The sequence below is a fragment of the Strix aluco genome, chromosome 22 (genome assembly GCF_031877795.1).
Source record: "Strix aluco isolate bStrAlu1 chromosome 22, bStrAlu1.hap1, whole genome shotgun sequence".
In the NCBI taxonomy this organism is placed as follows: domain Eukaryota; kingdom Metazoa; phylum Chordata; class Aves; order Strigiformes; family Strigidae; genus Strix; species Strix aluco.
Window position 1 is genome coordinate 498,970 of NC_133952.1, and position 20,618 is coordinate 519,587.

Consider the following 20,618-nt stretch of genomic DNA (forward strand, 5'->3'; position numbering starts at 1 on the left):
CAAAGACTTCAATTTTGTTGCTGTTCAAAACAGTATGGACAAATACAAGTTTTCCCAGCCCTTCCGCAGCCTCCACGCCTTACGTGGAAAAGGGCATCTCCAAAGCGGCCCACAAGGGCCATTAAACCCCCCACCCTTCTCGGTGCCCCTCGAGCTGAAGCATAAAATGCATGAAATTACTGGATGGTCTGGCAGGTCTGGTTCCAGCCATCAGGAGCCCCAACCCAAAATCTCTCCTTGCACGCTTTTACCTTTCACCTGCTCCCACCAGGATGAAGGCAGCTCCTCTCATGTGGCTCACAGCTCGTTAAACCCAGATAGCACAGTTGACACAGGGGGACTCGCTTGTACTGAGCAGCCTCTGAAGCTCTCAGCATCCTCCCACCCCCGGTGGGATATTTCTCAGTCAGAGCCTGCCCAAACTCTGAACGTCAGTTTTGTCCAAAAATGAACCCCACGTATTTTTCTGGGCTGTCTCTATCGACAGGAAAAGCTTACCAAGCCTCACTGAAGGCAGATAGTAGTTTGCTGAACAACTGAATCACTTCATTATCAGGGAACCACTTTTTCTGGTGTTTCCATGTTTTCTAGGGTTCCCTGACTCTCCAAGCCCCTGCTGTCCAGGAGCCCCCGCTCGCACCCACTGCCCAGGCTGGATCAGTCATGGGAAGGGTTTGCATGAAATTCTTGAAGACCGTCAACTGATCTGGGCCAGGGCATCCCGATGGCTCCCAGCGATGCTGCTGTTAGGTCACGTTAAAACAAATGGGGTGAGCTGCTGAAGGAATTAATTAATGATATCTCACAGCCCTGGACCACAGCGGCTAAAAATCTGTATGAATCAATGCCTCTTAAAACCATCTCCGTACTGTTTATCCTCTTCAGAGGGGAAAAAAAAAAGAAAAGAGTAGGAAATACTGAGAGCAGTGAGAAGAAAGTGTTGAGAGTCATGAAATCTTTAAAGTGTAAAGAGAGATGTGCCACATTTAGCAGGGATTATGTCAAGCAGCATCCCAAGCCAGAAAGAGCTGACAGCACACACATTGCCTTTCATGAAGGAAAAATAGGTCATACGCAACCCCAAACACCGTGTAAACAGAGTTTCCAGCAACACCAGCAGAAAACCCCAAATTTCGGCACCTCGCACAGGTGAGGTTGATGGTCCTGGATCCCGCGGCAAGCACGAGCTCCACGAGAAAGCGAGGACCATTAAAACGTGCCTTGAAAGCCTGAACAAGGCTTCCAGAGCATTTTTATTTGCGACAAGCAGAAGGGGAGATGGACAGAACTCTTGCCATCCATCGCAAGCGCTGGGCAGTCGTCTTTTCACGACCTCCAGCCCACACCAGTTTCTCCTCAACGCGGAGCCTCCAGCCACCCTCCCAGGGGCCAGGACGCCCCGGGAGCGGCATCTCCCGATGCAGCAGGACGAGGCACAGAGCGCAGGAGAGCCGCCCCGCGAGGCAACGGCCTCACGCAGTAAATGAATTCCAAAGCACAATTGTTTTCCGTCTTCATTTAAACCCAACCTTGGTTAATCTCACTTTAATGACATAGGAAATGGAAATTCCCTTAATAAAATAAGTTATGAATATTTATTGCCCTATTTTTTACCTGAAAATTGAATAATTCAATTAACTTTACTATTAATTATTTAATACAAAATTAATATACTGCAAGATCTTAACTCATCTTTAGAAAGGCCCCAATAAAGATATCCGAGATAAAACACATTCCTTAGGCTGGACGGCCGGGCAGGTAAGGCACGGGCCGTGCTCCTGGGGTGACGGGCAGCAGGACGGGGGAGGCGAGGCTCTGGGGACAGCACCCAGCACCCTGCCCCTCGCTGCGGAGTGGGGTCTGTCCCCCCCAGCCACCCCCTGTGTTGGCGGGGTCGGGGGGTGCTGCCCCATCCCTGCCCCATCCCGCGGCACTGGCAGCAGGGTGGGCCAGGCTCGGCCCAGGGCTCCCCACGCACACGGCGACGCTCTTGGGGTGGGGGTGGGGGGGACGGGTGCGTTTCTTCTTACTTCTACATCCCCCCCGGCCGCTTGGCTGAAACAGTAATTTTATTAAGTTTTCCTGCCATGCTCCCTCTAAATCTCATTGTGGGCTGGAACCCTCTGCTCCAGCCTAGGCACAAGCCCACATTTAACATAACAAATTGAATTTCTCAGGAAATTTCAAAACTCCGGAGCCAGCAAAAATCTCTAAAAAAGTAACAGAGGAAAACAACAATTGTTGCGAGTGCATTTTCAATTGGGAAAAGTGATTTTTAACGAGTCTAATGCAATCTGCATCCCCTGTTTTAGTGACCAGCATCAGCAAACGTTGAGGTGAATAAACCGTAGAATAGTCCTCTCCAAGACACGGCGACTACGACAAAAGAAAGCCGGGTGACTTTCTCTGTTTTCTGCTACCTTGGCACGCCCTGCGGACGTGAGCTGGGCCCAGCTTCCCGCAGCCTCGGCTCACGGGGCGGCCACGGAGCATCGTTGCTGCCGGGCCGGGGCAGGGAACGGCTCTGCCGGGGGGAGTGGCCGCGCAAGCGGAGCTCGACCGGGCGTTGTGGTCGTTGCCGCTGTTATGAACCAGGTCCCGACAACTCTGTGATTTATTAGGTTGGGATTTATCAGCGGGAAACGCCGCCCAGACCCCTGTCCCTGCCTATTACACCAAAAGCGACGCTTGTTCTCCTGAAGCCAGGAGAAGGGAATTAAAATGCTAAAAATAACCCAGTAGGTAGCAGAAGTAAAACTGAATTACCCCAAATGCATACTGACAGGGTATGTAAATCGCTATTGATTTGCAGGAGCAGGCTGTCGCCCAACTTTTTTAGTTGCAGAAATATTAATCACTGCCAAGTCTCACTGCCTAAAAACGGCATTTGGGCTCTTTCCGGGCTGAAAAACCCCCATCTGGGAATTTCCCCAGCCGCTTCGCGTATTAGTACGAGTGACGGCTCATCACGGTGCCAGCTTCCTGAAACATTTCCCCAGAAACATTCATCTCTTGGGCTTTGCGAGGAAGGAAACAAGAGCCTGGCGCTCGCCGCCTGCCCACCCAAAGCCTCTGGGCTTGCTGCACACGCAGCAGAAATGTAAATGCAGCGCAGGACGGGGCACGGACACAGCCCAGCTGCCTTCCCCGCTGAAAGCAACCCCGCAGCTCCCGGGCACAGCGAAGCCTTTTCAGTGGCCTGAGCCTTGCTTGTCAAACACCGGTGAAGCTACAGCGGATCGCTCAAAGCTATTTTTAAAATACTCTAAAAATGATAATTACAGAAGGCACCTGGAAACAGATAAGCAAAGTATCTTCATCTAGCAGAACATTTTTGGACTAAGAAAGTCAGCTTTGCCACTGAAATTCCAATGTAAATAACAATTAAGTTCTTCTTGATGTACAAATGTCAAGTAATTTTTTTTTTTTTGTTGTCACAATTTGCATTTAAACTTGGAAATGTCAGAGACTTCAGCCTTGCTGCATTAGCAGAAAGCTCCCCCAGTTCACCCTGCTGACTGGAATACCCGCTGCGGATTATCTGGCACATGATCAAGTAACCAAACACCATTTCAAGGAAACATCAAGGTCGATGCCTTGCGAGGTGTACTTGTTAATTTATGTTGATAAACTGGAGTGCTCAAAAGACTGTTGTACTAATATTCCAGCATATTTGTATCAGCATATTTACCAATTAGAGTCATTCAACAAGAAGTTTCATAAAAAAGCAGCTTTTCGAGACCTTTAAAAGCTTTCTCATAGCTCCTCCAGTGCCACCCCAATGGCTTCACAATGGAGGTTCCTCTTCCGCCCGTGACCGAAGCAACACCCGAGTGGCGCTGTGCCCTAAGCACGGGAGCGTCTTGAGGAGGAGGAGAGGGAGACATTCAGAAACGGCAGGTGTGGCTCGAAACGAACTCTTCCTCTTTTGCCCCCCATGCACTAGCCCAGTAGCCAGAGCGGTCTCCAAGCCCGGCAGGTCACCCGCATCACCCCGGCTCGGCGGCGGCTCCCTCGCAGGAAGCTGAGCTGGAACCGGGCAACGGAACCCCAGCGCCAACGTCCACCATCGCCACCTCCCGGGGCGCATCGCCCAGCTGCTCAGACCCATCTAGCGACGGTTCCTCAAACCACACGACACATCACCCCTTCAGAAACTCCGTAAGCGTCTGTGGTGCGATTCACTTTTATTAATTTTCTGAGATGAAATTAAGCAGCACCCACAGCAGCAAAGAACGGGGAGTGTCCCAGTTCAGTGCTGGATCGATGTCATTAATTCTGTAATACCAAGAGCCCTGATTGTATGAACTCAGCATTTAACTCTTCCAATTAATTTTTTTATTTAAAAAAAAAAAAAAAAAAGAAAACTAACTCAACGATTTAAGAAGGTCCTTGAACAACAGTCACAACTTTCCTTCTCCTGGGACATTCTTTCTTTCAAGTGTAAACACACAGGAGGAAGGTATTGTAATATTAATCAGAAAATTATGTTCAGGCATTGCCTTTAGCAAACCAAACTCTTAAAATCATAAAACGCTGCTACAAAAACATTTATAATCTCCTATCTTTAACGATGCTATGTATACCCAGGCTAGTTAATATGTTTCCTGACCACTTAATAGGCTTATCTGGCAAAGGTTCAGCAAGAAATTATTTTGCATTAATTCTGAAACTTGGATTACCAGGTCAGAAAAAAGCCTTCTCGAACATTATCAAATTACCTGCCGTCCTGCAGCCAAGACGGGGAGGGAAACAAAGCATTTACGCACTCACCAAGGTGAGACGCGCAGCTGCCCTCCGCGGGAAAGGTCCATCTAAGGGCCCTTCAGCCACCGCAGCAGCTTTGGGTCTTGGAGAACCATTTGAGAAAGCCCTCAGGTTTCAGATGTCTCCCTTTCTGGGTATTACAGACACATTTTAATACAATTAATGCATTACTTAAAGATGTCCCCAAAAATACAGAAGAGACTGGGGCAGGAAAAAGCTAAAATTACATAGCTCTTTTTTCCCTGAATTTCATGGAAAGTAGGTCCTCTCCGTGCCCCAACTGCCCTTCTCCACCTCCATCCTCTCCTCGGTTGGGAGCTATGAAACACCCAGGGAATCAGTCTGTGCTATCCGTGAGGGTCAACACCAGACCTCACGTCTCACTAATTTCTGCCCCAGCTAATTGCAGAGGGAGGCGATGCCAGACCCAGCAACAAGCTGCTCGGGACGCCTCTGGCGCCGGGTCTCCGTGGCGGATGGCGATGGGATGCGGGACGCTAACAAAGGCTTTTCTCCCACCTTGGTCCCAGCAGGCTCCCCCCAATAACCCTTCCCTCTTCAACAGGAAAGGGGTGGACTGGGGAAAGGAAAAAGAGAAAAAACCCTGCAATATTAGAAAGCGAGAGTAATTTTTTGCGTTAGTGAGATACACGGAAACTTTGCAACTCTGAACCCAGCCGAAACGGCAGGAAAATATCTGCAGCAAAACTTCACGTATCGGTTCCCAGGGGAACAGGGGAGTTAAACATTTATGGCAGCGCGAAGAAGACATGACATTTACTGAATAATAAACTGCAAACATGTCTGTTAATGCGGCTTTTTGGGATCTCCTCGCCATCAAACACTTAACCCCAGCAAGAAAAACACCAAAACGCAAACAATCCCTGTGACTGCATGTTAAACAGGCAGAGCACAGGGGAGGGCTTTGTGCTTTTTTATTTATTTAAAGTTGGAGGCTGTGGGGAGCACTGTCAAGATAAATAGCCTGCAACCTCGCTCAAAGGCTTTCAAATCCGTTCATCTGAAGGGATACGATTAAATCCTGAACAATCGGGTTAAAACTTTAACCTGTCAAGATTACAGCTGTTCCATTTTTAATCAATCTGATTTCATTCAATAAAATGCTCATTAAGTCAATTAATGAGAGTTTGGTGTCACAAGCCATCAAGCATGACTGGGAGTTTTCACTCGGTGGCCAACGCATTGATTAGTGAGTCAAGTCATCAGCGAGAATGAGTCAATGTGCTGAAGCGTGAGCAACGTTACCTTGTTTTAGGGGAAGTTGTTAGCCATTCTTCATGCTTTTCAAACGTTATTAAATAAGCTGCAATTTCCTGAAAGAGAAATGCAGAAAGAAAAAAAGAGTTATTGGCGTGGCTGTGTTAGAAACTGGAAAGTTTTATAACAGAGAAGTTTTATAACAGAGACAAGGAGTCGCCAGCCCCGGGTTAGGCCTGCAGCTTAAATCAGGTTTTGACTGAAATAGCGCGCTCAGCCAACGTTTGTATTCGCGCCACCAAAGCCAGACTTAAATAACATAACGAAGAGATGCAAATGAGGAAAGGGATTAACATTTTCCAGCACGGACAATTTTCTGGTAACTTTGGTGACCGCAGCATCGCCGAGAGCCTGATGTTACGTCAGGAGGCAAAGGGGAGGACAGTGACAACACGGACACGGGAAGCTAAATTAAACGTTTATAATTAGAACAGCATCACTGCAGAGAGAATTACTGAATTATTAATCGTTGCCATAAAAAGCCAGCGGGTGACATCAACATAAGTCATCGCTCCCACTTGCAGGAATGATACGGGCGATTACTTCCAGATCAGAACCGATTTGTTTGCAGGAAATTATCGGTGACGGCGAGATAATTCACGATGGTGCTTGTCCAAACGCCTGACGAACACGGGACGGCCCCCATCCATTTCCTGGTACAAACCCTGAGCAGCTGCGGGGGGCCACAGCGCGGCCGGGCTGAGCATCGTCAGCAGCCCGGGAGAGGCCGGGGCGATCCGCGCCCGAGCTGACGTGGGGCCAGTGACCGTCCCGAACCACCACGGCTGCTGTCACTGCACCAGCAACGTCCCTGCACCTAGAGAGGGCCAAGGACTCCTGGGGCTGCACTCCACAGGCTGCTGCAAACAAGCTTTTTCTCCCTCCCCATGAAGATATACTCAGAAAGATGTAGGGTTTTGATGGTTCCCTTCCAAACGTTGCTTCCCAGCTGGTCCAGAGTCTCCCTCTCAGAGAGACCTTCAACTGCAAAAGCTTTGCAGAAGTCAGCGAAGCCGCCTTGAACGTTCAGTTGCCTCAGATTAGACCCCAAACCCACGTGTGGTTGGATCGCCAGAGCTGCTGCAACAGAAGTGTCTACAGGCTGCGCCATCGCTAAGGGAACACACACACAAGAAATGGGTCTTGTGACCAGGAGATGATTTTCCTTTTTTTTTTTTTTTTAAAGATAGTTCTATATAAGGGTTGTAGCTGTATAGTACCAAAGCTAAAAAAATCCACAATGCTCTCCAACCAGCTGGCCCAAGCATCTGCTAGAGCCACAAAATGCAATTATATTACTCCCAAACGAGACGTAAAAATATCTTGTTTCCAATACTCTTGGTTTTAAGACTCATACTTAATGTCCTCTGGGTATTGCAGTGGTGCCAGATCTCCATGTTATGTACTTTATTAGAGTTGTGTGAATGTCATATTAATGACTCCTAACCAACATGTTTACACTGCCAATAAATTCTCCCAGAATCCACCGCCGCACCCTGCGCTTCCCAAGCCCGACTCTGCATTTTCAAACGATCACCGTAGCAGCAGACGACGGAGCAGTGACGCTTCTACGTGAGCCAGGAGGAGGAGCACTGACACGAAGCTCCGAAAACGCCTCCTTCTAATTTCTGGCTAATTGCCATGTAAAATTCAATATCAAAACAACCCGGTGCAGCCCTCCGCCAGGACGCTGGTCGCTGGCACAGCATCTACACTCGCGCCCTTCCCTGAGAACACGGCAAGCCTTACACTTTCACAGGCAACGCAGTTGAATCAGATGCAAGTGCTAAAATTCAGACGCTGCACAGCCAAAAAGGTCCGGCCCCACGTTTCCATCGGGCTCCGAAGAGGCGTTGCCCATCGCTTCCCGCAAGAGCCACCGATGCAGCGTTAACTCACGGCTTTGACGCAGGCTGTGAGCTGTAGAGCCAACCACTGATTTCATGTGTATATATATATATAAAAAAAAAAATCAGGCGAAAATACTCTGCAACTAAAATTCTTCAAAAAGTATGAAACTTCAAAAAATGTGAAAACAGATTTCTGCTTTTTTTTTTTTAAGCCAGCACAGTATTTTCACCAGAGTGCTGCGGTCTGCAGAATTTTATTCCCAACCCATCCCACGTTATGTCCTTGACTTGCGACGCTACAAATCTGCGTCACCTCGCACCTTACGGCAAGATGAGCTTTGGGGATACCGAGGGACGAGCACCCGCGACACCCAAGAGCAAACTCTGCGCATCCTCCCTAATGGCCGAGTGCCCCGGGCGCCCGGGGCGGGTGGGCTGCGTGAGCAGGCACTTACAGAAACAGATCCCTTTGGTGCAGAAACGGATCTGGCTGATTCACCCTCAAAATCCTGCAAGAACAGGCAGTTTGTTGGGCTTCAAGATTAGCAAGGGATTTTGCCTATTTCCACTGAAATTCAACTTGCTGTAAGGAGAATATAGCAATTTTTAACTTCTGTGGCTGAATAAACATACTGCTATAGCAGAGAAAACCTGAGTATTTCAGGTAAAGGAATGTCAATTCTACCCAAGGCTTGTTTGCTTCATTCCTTCCAGCCCACACCCCGTACGCTCAAAATCTTCATCCCCAAACCGTCAACGATGGGAGGAGCTGCCGCTGCATTTGGAGGCAGAACATTTGCGTCCCCGCGGCCAGCCTGGGCCTGCTCAGGACTCAGCTGCAGAGTGAGCTGCAGGCAGCGGGTGACACCCCGAGACACAGGCACCTTACCGAGGGGTGTGGGCAGCTCCCACCCCTGCCGCGGCAGGACGGAAAGTCACAGCTCCGGCTGGGCTCCAAGCTGGATCTTCAGACAACTCAAAACGTGTAATTCAATTCTTCTAACCAGATAAAAGTAGGATCCACATCAACTAGGATAGGAGCTCCCCCAGGCTTTCTGCTTAATGACATATTACAGCCTGATTTCCCTCCTCCAGAGGAAATACCTTGGATAACAAGGAAGATCTACCTCACGGCAGCGCTATAAATTAACACGTAGAGCAGAGCGCCAGCCAGTCCTCCACGCTGCCTTCCATGCCCTGAGTACTCAGAATTACAAAGACTGGCGTGCAAAAAAAACCCCAGAAAACCCCTCCTGCATTATCTGCTCACCCTGGCCGTGCCTCCCTGCAACCCATCGCCCAAAGCACCGCGTCCTTCACCAGCATGTCTCGGCATCGCCGGCAAGGGGGGCCTGGGGCACTGTCGGAGCCAAAACCAGGCCCGTTGAGCCCGGACAGGGTTTGGGGTCGGGAGAGCTGGTGCCACCGCGGCCGAAGGCTGTCCCAGCCACCCCGCCCCGCGCAGGCAGGAGTGAGCAGGAACGCCTATTTACGGTTTGACACCCATGTGCCAACTTCTGTCACTGCATCAGCACTGCGGCCGGGGAGAATCATCTCTGTCTGCCACCTCCAACTGGAACAGAACCGGGAGAAACAGATGACTCAGGGGCAGACACACACACACACAGCGCCGGGCAAAAAGGCAACTTTCCACTGAAAGGCACATCCTGGGCACTGGGGTGAACCCCAGACTGGTGCTGCACCGCAGAGCGCTGCCTTCCTAAGGGAAGGGAGAGGAGAGCTGCACGCACCAGGCGCAGAGGAGCTCGGAGCCAGACCCTGCGGTCAGCGCCCGCGGCCTGGGTGGAGAGAGCCTGTCCCGGGGATGGGGAGCCGGGGATGCCGACCCCTCTGCCATCAGCAAACCCCCTTTAAATCACGTTCTTCAAGCCTTCTGCTTCCTGTACCTACACAACTTTGTGTCCATCACCCAGGAAAGACCCAGCAAGCCACGGAACCCAGGGCTGGCTGCAAACAGATGGGCACTGCAGCGGCGGCCGCTCTGAGGTCAGAGGCAGGAGTGAAAGGAGATGCTCCTCGGGGAGGAGGCGATGCAGGCGGCACTCACAAATCCGCAGCCAAGCAGCTCCTGCAGGCAAAGTCCAAACCAAGCCAAGGGCGAGCCCAAGCAGCTCAAGCCATAAAATAAGCTGTTTTTTTTCAAATCTGTCAGCATGGTGAGGAAAGCACCACCTGTGAGACGCAAAACACAAGGATGAAGTTTCTGAGAAGTCTTGAAGCCACAGGCAGCACAGAAGGAGCTGCTGCTGGGAGCAGTCAGCACTCCAAAAATCCAGGGTCACACCTGCCCCGAGCAGCCCAAGTCTGGAAATTTTCCTCCCAAACACCATATCCCACACAGCTTCTTGCAAGAAATTAATTCCTACATAGTTTTTGCTACACACAGATTGGAAAAATAAATCTGAAGGGCCCAGAAGAAAGTGGTCAGACTAGCACTGATGTTTTATCAACAGGTTGCAAGAGATGCTTTTTTAAAGCACGTGTCTGTCTGGGCTCTGGGGCAGGAGCAGGGCTGCTAACGAAGAGCCCGCGCTCCTCAGCTGCTCGGGGCATGTCCCCCTTTGTCACACCAACACCATCTTTCCTTTTGAAAAAAGGGGGAAGAAATAGATTTATCACTAGAAGACACAAAGTCATTAAATAATTAAAACCAAAACTATAGGCACAATAAAAGCCCTCTGATAAAAAAAACCCTGCATTTTAATGTGTGTTAATTCCCCTAATGATTCACTCTGTGTGTCTTACAGGGTCAAATCAATGTCTTCACCAAAAAATTCAATTACAGCCCATTCATCGTATCTTTGGAGCGAGGCTATTGTTTGCTTTTGTCTCCTATCAAACCCTTTTTCCATTTCTTCTTGCCCAAGATTACAAACAAAAGGCAGCGTGGCACCAGCAAGGTCAGACGAGACAGAGCCAGGCTTTGAAACCCCAGCTCTCCATCCTCAGCCCTGCTGGTTAATTATAAAGCGAGCCAAGGAAATAACGCGTGTGCTCGCCGTCAGCACCCGACTCATCCACACACCCGGGCCAACAGCCCCTGGGCCGGGATGTCCCACCTTGCCCTGCACTCCTCCTAAGCCCAGCTTTGGAAACGCCGTCAGCAGGTAAAACCGAGTGAGCGTTGCTGGGCTGAAACACCGAAAGCTGCGCAGACCCAGCCCTCACGACCGTGCCTGATTTCATGGCAACGCTCGGAGCGCGGCCTTCCCGCCTAAGCCAGAGCCTGCAGGCCTGAGTGTGGGTGTATAAGACGCTGAGGAGAAAAAAGGCTTAATTTGATCAGCTAATGGAAGCCCCCCATAATGCAATTAGATAATTCAACACTAAAATTGCGTGAGTTATGTTTTATCCTAAACTTGGTCATATAAATCAGCAGTTCAATTTATACTTTGCTGCTTGGGCTGAAAGCATTTTACATAAATGAACATTCATTTTTATTTTGCATTCCCCCGTTTGTTAAGATTATTAGATGGAACGCATCGAAGAGCCATCAGCTTAAAGCCAAGTTAACTGCATTCGACAGGACGCGCGTGGGCTACAGCATCTCTGGACAACGGCCACCGAAGCCCTTCCCGCCGCCCTTCCCTCCGCCCCGCGCAGGACTCGCACCGTTAAACCTTGTGGGTGCCCAACGACGTGACCAGCGCCGGGTGCTGTGCGGGGGCTCGGTGTGAGCGGCGGCAGCAGGAGAGCCAGCACCACACTTCCCACCCAGCGCTACGTGACTGCGGCTGCTCGGCCCCGTCAATATTTAACGACGGCACAAACCCACCCAGAGCTGCAGCGGAGCGGGCGGCCCGACCTCCCCTCCCATGGGCAGCGGGGGACGGGGTGCAGGTGCGCTTCTCTCTATGCGCAGGAACTAAAGGGGACATCGCCGCCGGGCGGGGAACGGACCAGCGGGCACGGATCCAACACTGCACCGGTGTGGGAGAGGTCTGTTACCCACCGCACGCACAGCAAGGCTCAGACCCTGTTCTGCTCTGAGCTGAAGGACTTGCAGCAGAAGTTTGGAAGAAAAGAAGTTATATTGTTTGGAAGAAAAAGTTATAAAAAGCTCTGAAATTCACAAGGGATTTGCCTTGTACGTGTGTAGGACACAGCTGTAGCTGCGGCTCCTGCCGATGCTGCTGGATGGAGCATCCAGCCCCACAGCAAAGGGATGCGGCAGCGGCCGTGCCGCGGGGGTGCCCGAGCAGCGCAGTGTGCGCCGGGAGAGCCGACGCTCGCATGGGCTCAGCTTCGCACACCAAAGGAGACACGAGCTCCGGAGTGACGAGCAGGGCCGCAAGCACAGGGGCAGCCCCAGGCAGAGCCGGCAGGCAGCCACCCCTGCAGCTCCGGCTGAACCCCGCGCGCGGGCTGGCTGGCATCACCTTGTCCCCGAGCCGGTACCACGGGGCTGTCGGAAGCCACGGACTTGAGCTACTTAGCTCTCTGCTCCCCACCTGACCCCTTTCCGGGCCACCTCTGATCCCTGAGGGGGCATCAGCAATTCCCACCCAACCTCTCACGAGAGAAGCTGGAACCCAAACAGGATTCCCCATGCCAGGTAGCTTCAGCCACCTATCCTGTCTCAAAGTAATAAATTAGCTTTAAAAAAAGTCTGAATTTCAAGTTATTACTTCATATGAATTATATGCATCCAAATTAATAAGCTTGGAATGTATGCATGTTTTAAGAGAAAGCAGGAGAGTTTGTACACATCTCTGGATTTATACCACAGAGCTAATAAAGTTGTGATCTCCTAAGCAAGCACATTTATTCTCTTAGGACATCTCTGCGTCCTCGCTGCTATAAAGACAAATTCCAGCCCGTCGCTTCCTTATCGTCCTTCTACTCTGAAATGAAAATACAAATTCATGTTGATTATGTAGCATCTTCTCAGCTGGGATCAAGCCGTTTTCATTTTCTAGCCATCCCCACTCTCAAAGCCATTAATATTCCGAATATTACAACTTGAAACTGATCTGAAAGCCACACACAGCAAGTTCTTGCTACCTTGTTTAGCATCACTGCAACAAAAATTGTGATTTCATTTCATTCGTCCAGTTTGGCCTAAAATAGCAACACGGTGTCAAAATCAGACACAAGAGAAAAGCAAACAAAGCTTTTGAGTAACCAGCAGAGAAACGCAGGTCAGGCTGCCATCAGGTTGCCAAATACCTGTCAACAACAAAAAGCTTTTAAACCAAAACGTTTTGTTTCCTTTTGCAGATAGTGCCTTTTTTTTTTGTCTTGAGGTGTTACCCGTTTGCAACTTTCTAAAGCAAAAATATTGGTCTGTGCTCTCTGAAGGTAAGGAGGGGCACAAACCCAAACGTTACTACGGTTTTACTGAGAACCCGCGCGAGCGCTCCAGGCCGGCGGGATGGAGATCTCCCAGTGCCGCGCTGGGCCAAGACCAGCCACTGCAGGTTGCCAGGCCGGACTCGCGTGGCTTTGGTTTTCCAAAGCGCGATGCGAATTTTCTTCCAAAAACCTGCCCAGCCTCACAGCAGCAGCTGCACTTTCACAGGACTCGCTCTAATCGTCCCCAAAAACACAGGGGGGAGGAGCGGGGTAGTGTTACCTCCTTTGGTGTCTGACGCAAGGAACCCAAACGAAGCTTTCCGGTTACTACACTGCCTCTTCCATCACGATGGAATTAAAGACAAAAATAAATTAAAACTTAATTTAAAATGTATTTTTCTAATTGAGTAAGGGTACACCAACTAATGTTCTATCTAATTAGATGGAAGCCAGGTTTTATTATCAATATCTGCAGCTAACTAATTGAATCATTTACAGTCACCGCCGCGCCGAGGAGCTCCCTGCCCCAGGAGGGGGAGGTGGCACCAGGGGGGCTCCTGTGCACAAAACCTCCCCTGCGCCTCCGTCCCCTGCCTGACAAACCGGCCTCGGTCCCGCTTCCTCAGCGCCCTCGCGGGGGAGAGACCTGCTTCGTAACGAGGTCCCTGCCTCGTCGGGACTCGAGCTTCACCTCCTCGGAGCCGATGCGAATTCCTCCTCCGCGACGACGAGGCGCTACTGGGGGACCTGGGTCCCCGCGTCCCTGATGCTCCCCGCTCCGAGCACCCTCCACCCCGGAGCGCTGCTCTCGCCCTGGGGAGGCCCTTCGCCATGAGGATGCTCCGCTTCACCCGGGCTCCACCACCACGGCTCCCCCCCCAGCAAACAGCTCTTTGTTAAACGCCCATTTTCTGACAGACAGGAAAACCACGAGTCGCCAGGACGTGGCGGCTTCCCGAGCCATCGCCGCTGGGGGTCCCAGCCCGTCGCTGGGGGAAGAAGAGGCTTTTCTTTATTCCTGGAGCAATAAGCCAAACCCTGCTCCGGAAGGGTCTTAAAGGAGATTTATTTTGCAGAAGGCATTTTAGAGTCTCTGCGTAGGAGAGAGTGATAAATATCCCGGCTTTCCCCGGTCTCCGCTGCTGCCGCTCGTCCCCCTGGGAAGCAGCAAAGCAATAGGAGAGGGAGAGCGGAAGCGTAAAGAGGGGAACAAAAGATTCGTTACCAAAACCTGGGTCCGGGAAACACGACCCAGTGACGTTACCCACGAGGATGCGGGGACGGAGGGGCAGAGCTCGCCCCTATTAACAGGGCGCACGCTCGCACGCAGCGGAGACACTTATGTCTACCTGGGAAAACGTCATTAAATAGCTTAAGCCATTGGGTCTGTTACCCTAACGGATGAAAAAACCCACAATTTTGGGGACCCAAAGTGCCTTCCCTTGCTCGTCAGAGAGCTGACCTGCAGCCCACTGGCTGCTGCCAGCTCCTTCACCCAGCCTCGCCCGGCAGAAAACTCCTCTGCGGGGTTTAAATCTTGCAGAAGAGGCGCAATGGCAGCCCTGGGGCCGCTAATTGGCACCGCAGGAGAACGAAGCCACGGAGCGGGAACGCGTTGGGCTGGGGAGACGTACGCCTTGTTTCTCCACACCGTGCACGGCGACAAGCGGCTGGATTGCAGGCGGTGGGATGTTTTCATTAATAACAGCGTCTCGCTAACCATCTGCTAAAGGTCCACACTATTAATTTAACAGAAAAAAATGGAATAGATTACTCTTACAGTTTTCAATTAAAGTACATGATGTCTTCAAACTGCAACCTTAATTAGACATTATAGGGTGACATTTAGGAATCCTGAGCTCCGATAGCTGATCAAGTCATCTGACTGTGAAGGCGTTTCGCAGTAACGCCAGGGCAGCGCACACCCAGGGCACCGAAAAAGGGGTCCCCCTCGAGTTTTAACACTGGAGCAGCTTGGCTTAACTCCTAGAGTTAAAGGAGTAGAAGGGTGAAACCAACAGCAGCCTCAGCATAACAAAAAAACAGCTTCAAACAGGCTTGGACACATTCCCAAAGAACACTTATGGAGAGAGACAGGAGTGCACTAGAAAGAAATTTTTTTAAAAAAAAAAGAAAAAAAGGGAAAAAAGGAAAAAAATAAAAAAAAAAGAAAAGAAAGAAAAAAGGTCAGATGTGTAGCCAACATCATCCCAACCTGAGTCACAGCAGGTTTTACACCTACACCTAAACACTTCCAGAGAGATTTCATGGAAATGCAGAACTCGATCTACCCAGATAAAGGCACCCACAGCACTCCCGTCTAACAAGCCCTTCCCTGCACCCCAGCAAATTCAGACGCTCTCCGCTGATAATCAGTAATTAATGATTATTTTACACGATCCCATCTAGACCGCATTTATAGATCTTTTTCCAGCACACCTAAGACTTCAGCCCACTCTCTACACTTTTCATTAAAACTAACTTGAGAACTTGCTGGAGATTGTTTATTACCAGAAGAAAAATGCTGATTGAGCTCTACAGATCTGTAAGGCTCAGCTCAGTTAAACCAAGGCATTTCTCCCAGGTCAGCACGACCAGAGCTCAAAGCAGCTCACCCTTGTCACTATTAAACTTCTACGAAGTAGTAAGTGGACAACTTAAGTGCTTTATTTTCAAGGCTAAACCTGGTATGAAGAAACTGGATTAAGATGAGAAGTAATTTTCTCCAAGACACATGAAAAGGAGAAGAAACAAAACAATCAAGTGAATAAGCAGCAGTTAACAGACACCAGAGTTAAACAAGATCTGCTCAGCAATTTCACCTGCCAAATAGACAGGGAAAACGGTAAAATTAAATATGCAGTGGGTCTTTTTAATAGCAAGAATGTAATTCTGCACAAAACCACTTAGCAATGGTTGTCCTGAACCGCTCGGCTCAGAAGTACCGTTAGTCGCAAGTATTAGCAAAGTCAGACCTTGAATCAGCCGGTGCCTAATGGGATTAGGATAGATTTTATCTTCCATTTAAGTCCCAAACTGAGGGATAGGCAGTAAAACAGAGCAATATTAAATAATGCCCAACCTTTAGTTACTGGAAAATACCTACAGATCATGACATGATTATTTTATTATTATTATTCTTTCTTTTAAATGACCTTGGACTAAACGCTCTGAATTAAAGAAAGATGTGAACTGTCGTCTTGCTGTCGCTGTTACCTTTAGTACCACGAATGGCACTTCTCTTCCATAGCCCAAAAGAGTCGAATATGGCAGTGGGATAAAAAAAGAAAATTCAGTTAGATACCTGTATCTACGATGCATTAATTACAGTGTAATAGTAAAAACCTCAATTTTACGTAACTCAAACGGTCACGAAGAGCAGAGCAGGCACGCACCACGGGGAGATGTGACCCTGCTCTCACCCCACGGAAACCGAGAGGAACATTTCACGTTCTGCAGCTCTCCTCCATCGACCAGCAACCCCCCCCGTGCTCCGGTGCCTCGCGGCGGGACAGACCAGCGCATCTTCCGCCAACCTGCCCCTGTGGGCAACGCAGGGCCGAGGGTCCTGCTGAATGCAAAATCAAAGGGCACTCTTTACCTAAAAAATTAGCAAAAATACAGATTTGGGAGAGAAGCCGCCCCAAAGGACTTTGCTGTTGAACGGCTCCGTGTTTATTCTGGCAGCCTCCCACCGAGCGCAGCCAAAGCATCACACGCGAGGGAGGAGCACAAGGGATCTCTACAGACTATAATCCTGCAGACAGGGGCTCTTCCCCCTTCACCTCTCCAATTCCTCCCCAGCTAAGGCACGTGGGCTCTATTATTAAACATCTTCCAGACAGTACCTCCTATTTTTATTGTCTTCTCCAACTGAGGAAGAGAAATTGAGGGTGTTCAGCTCTTTTGGCTTGTTTCAGTCACACAGCCAAGTTAATTTCAGCTGGAAGAACAGTGGCTGGAGCAGCACTTCAGGCTGTATCTGTGTTATTAATCTTTTTTTCCTACTTTATTCAGGTTTAAGTACCACATCATCAGCAAATACACTAAGTTCAACTTCTTAATTTTAAATTGGAAGAGTTCAAACCCGCTTGATTTCCATTTTTTAAGGAAAGCAGCAGGTTGTTGCAGGCAAGGAAGTGCCCAAAGCCAAACCCCCATCCAGGGCGCAGCCACCAGAGATCTGTGGAGAGGAGAACCCACGGAGCTCTTCCCACGCGCTCCCGCCCGCGGACACGCTCTCCCGCAAAGGGCGATTCCGGATCTCCAGTCAAGACCGGCCGAGTCCAACATGTCCAGCCCCGGTAAACAAGGGGGAAGAAGGATGCTGGTGGATTTTAAGCCGTAAGAATCGGGACTGCTGGTCTTAGGAACACATTTTTGGGGAAAACGTTGGGTTTTGTTTATGTGAAACCTGCTGCTATGAACGTTTGGCTGGGAGCCTGCAGAGATTTCCTCCTTTTGGGTTTCAAAGAGTAAAACACGGACACGAACTGAACAGCACTAGTCAGAGCAGGATACTGCGCTCGGTATTTGCAATTATTCTTTTCTAACTTGCCCAACGCACTGTCTTAAGCGGCAGTCGGCAGTGCCAGGGTCAAGGATGCTACACGGGTGCTGTGCAGACGCGGCCGTACGCCCACCCGGGGAGGAGATCTCCATCCCGCGCCACAGCACAGCCCCGGCTGGCCCTGGCTCCCGTTCCGAGTCTCGACCACTGCGCGTCCCCCGGGGATTAGGAGCGCGGTGGCCTCGCTCACGAGCCTGCGCGCGTGGTCCCTCAAACCCGGGCTGCCCCTGCGCCGGCCGCGAGCGTTGCCCTCCCGCCCCGCGCATCCTCCTTCCCGCCACGTGGGCCACACAAAGTCCTGCTCTTTGCACTGGGGCAGCGACGCCGAAACACCGGCTGAGGTGACAATACCAGCACTTTCTCAATTTGCCTGTTCCTGCAAGGAGACAGCAGCAAACCCTTCCAAAGAAGTGTGCAAGGTTCATTAAAAGGAAAATATCCACGGTAATTGCCCCTTTCTGCATATTCCTCACTCCAATATTCTCTAACATAATAATGTTCCACATTCCTGCAGAACTGTCTTTTCAGCATGTTTTTGCATTATGCCTAATTTTGTAAGAGTTTTTCAGTCCCACATAACGACACAGTTCAATGCAGAATCAGATATAAATCTGGCTTAAGAGACTCTCAACAGGAATTCATTTAAAACTGTAAATGTTAAAAGATTCTGTCTCTGATTTATGGCGTTTCCTTATTTCAAACAGGGAATTAAAATCCTTCTTAAAAGATACATATTAAATCATGATAAAAGCTGCGTTTGAATGATGATGCTGGTCAGAGCGGGAGCCACAAAGCACAGAAATAGCAGTAACTGGTACATTTTACTCTCTGGGCTAAAGCGGCGCTGTCCTGTGATGAACTCAGTCCCCCGTATCTTAATTAGTGTAAAATGGAGTCCTGGATGCTGCTGCTTTCACGCTCCATATATCCCCCTCCTGCCCACCAAGTGCAAGGATCTCTCTTCTCCCAAAGATCTAGCTAAATAAGAGTTGCTTTACTTTAAATGATTATTTAATGGTTTTATTCCTTTCGTCTTATTTACACCGAAGACTCTCCCAGCTCTCCAAGGTGCTCTGTAAATATCGCACAAGGGCCCCTGTATCATTGTGCAAACAACATTTAATCTTAAAAAAATTACCAATGCTACTCACTATTATCATTCCTGTAGTAATTTTTAACGTTTTGTACTTCGGAATAGATAAAATTGTACCGATCGAGGGTTGAGCATCACAGCATTCGCAGCCCCACACCTGAGCACGGTGAGGTCGATGAAAGTTTACAAAAAGCGTTTGAAATGAAGCAGTGCAGTGCGCTGATACGATTCCCAAGTGCTTTATTACACGTTCAAGATCCCAAAAGAACAGGGCCCTGTGAGACCAAGGGCTGTCACTGTCCCGCCTAGAGTGGCGCCCACGGCATGGCCCGACGCCAACCGGCTGCCACAGCCCGTGATCTCGGACGGCTCCATTACAACCAAAAATCTAAACAGAAGAAGGACCGATATCAAATATAGGAGTAAACAAGTAGACACAGCCAGCAAAAATATTATTCAAATATTTATATAATTAATTGCTCATTACTCGCAGGCCACAGAGCTATTAGCAGCAACCGAGAGCTCCCCGCCGCGCAGCCTTCCGAGCTGGAAAACGCCGTGCGGCTCATTCATTAACGCCTCTTTGGGTCACCCCGATGCTTGGACCCCAAAACGCCCCGGTTAACTGCAGTGACAAGGCTCCACAATTCTATTTCTAGGACCCGACTATCCCTCACAAATCTTCCCAGAGACAATATAATGGCGTTTAAGGTCTTCTGCTGCCGTTTCTCTTCATCACACAGCTGTGCGAGCAAAATCAAATACCAGCAGGTATTTGTTCTCTTCCCCAAACATCCGCCCAATTAATCCAAATAAACCTCAAACAAAACCTAGGGTGTCAACGGGATAAAAACGACCTTTCGAAATTGTTGGTATTATTACCTAAAACATTATAAACGATCCCATTACACAGCCAATTAAGAAATACATCTTCCTTTCACCAGGCAGGACAGAGAAGCTATGGACCGAGCATCACAGCCAGGAGGTCTGCAGGGCTCCCCCCACCCTCCCTGCTGGGAAGCAACCACAAGAGCAAAAGAAAATAAGGAAAACCCCAAAAACCTTAGAAAGTGCAGTTTTGTTCCCATGCTAAGTTAAGACCCGAGTCATTTGTGTTGTAAATCTAAGCGCTAGGCTCTCTCTCCTCATTTTAAGCTTTCATGGCTCGTTAAGTTCCTCCTCCTCCTTTTAACTGTTACTTGAGGTTTAGAAAGGGGAAAAAAAAAAAAAAAACCCCACACCACATGAAAAATGACTATTGGAACCCAGCTGCAATTTCCAATTCCTGGCCCGTGCTGCTGGATTGGTTGTTTTTGGTGTGGGTTTCCACACCCCACCCCTCCCAGATGTCCCCAGTAAATCAGTGAATTCTCCACAGAAATGGGAACGACAGGTCAAGTTTCTGGAAGCAGCTCACGGATGCTGATCAGCCAACGGCATCGGCTCCTGCGCAACTCGTTACACTCATGGTTGTCATCAAACCCTCCTCCCTTCTGCGTGGGGCATGCAAGGGGAAGTATTTCTGCTCTAGGCAGTATCCAGCCACGACGATTAACTCAGGGCCATTAGTTCGGGGCATCACAGCAGACCTGAGCCCCTGGCAAGCACCCGCTGTTGCCAGCTGGTTTTCATCCGCTGGAAACTCACCCTCCAACCCAGAATTATTTGATACGTTGGAACGGAAAGTAAACAACCTAAAACCAGAGCAGCATCAGGGAACCATAAATTCTTTGCAAGATACTTT

General features: G+C 49.6%; 1 protein-coding gene across 11 annotated transcripts in view; it reads right to left on the reverse strand.

The window, feature by feature from the left end:
• The window catches only part of CAMTA1 (calmodulin binding transcription activator 1), a 305,869-nt gene that overhangs the window by 220,740 nt on the left and 64,511 nt on the right, over positions 1-20,618 (reverse strand). For all 11 annotated transcript variants that reach the window (XM_074847837.1, XM_074847839.1, XM_074847834.1 and 8 more), the window contains one exon: positions 6,034-6,101. In XM_074847837.1, coding sequence (XP_074703938.1) covers positions 6,034-6,101 — 68 coding nt within the window. The remainder of the gene's footprint in view (positions 1-6,033; positions 6,102-20,618) is intronic.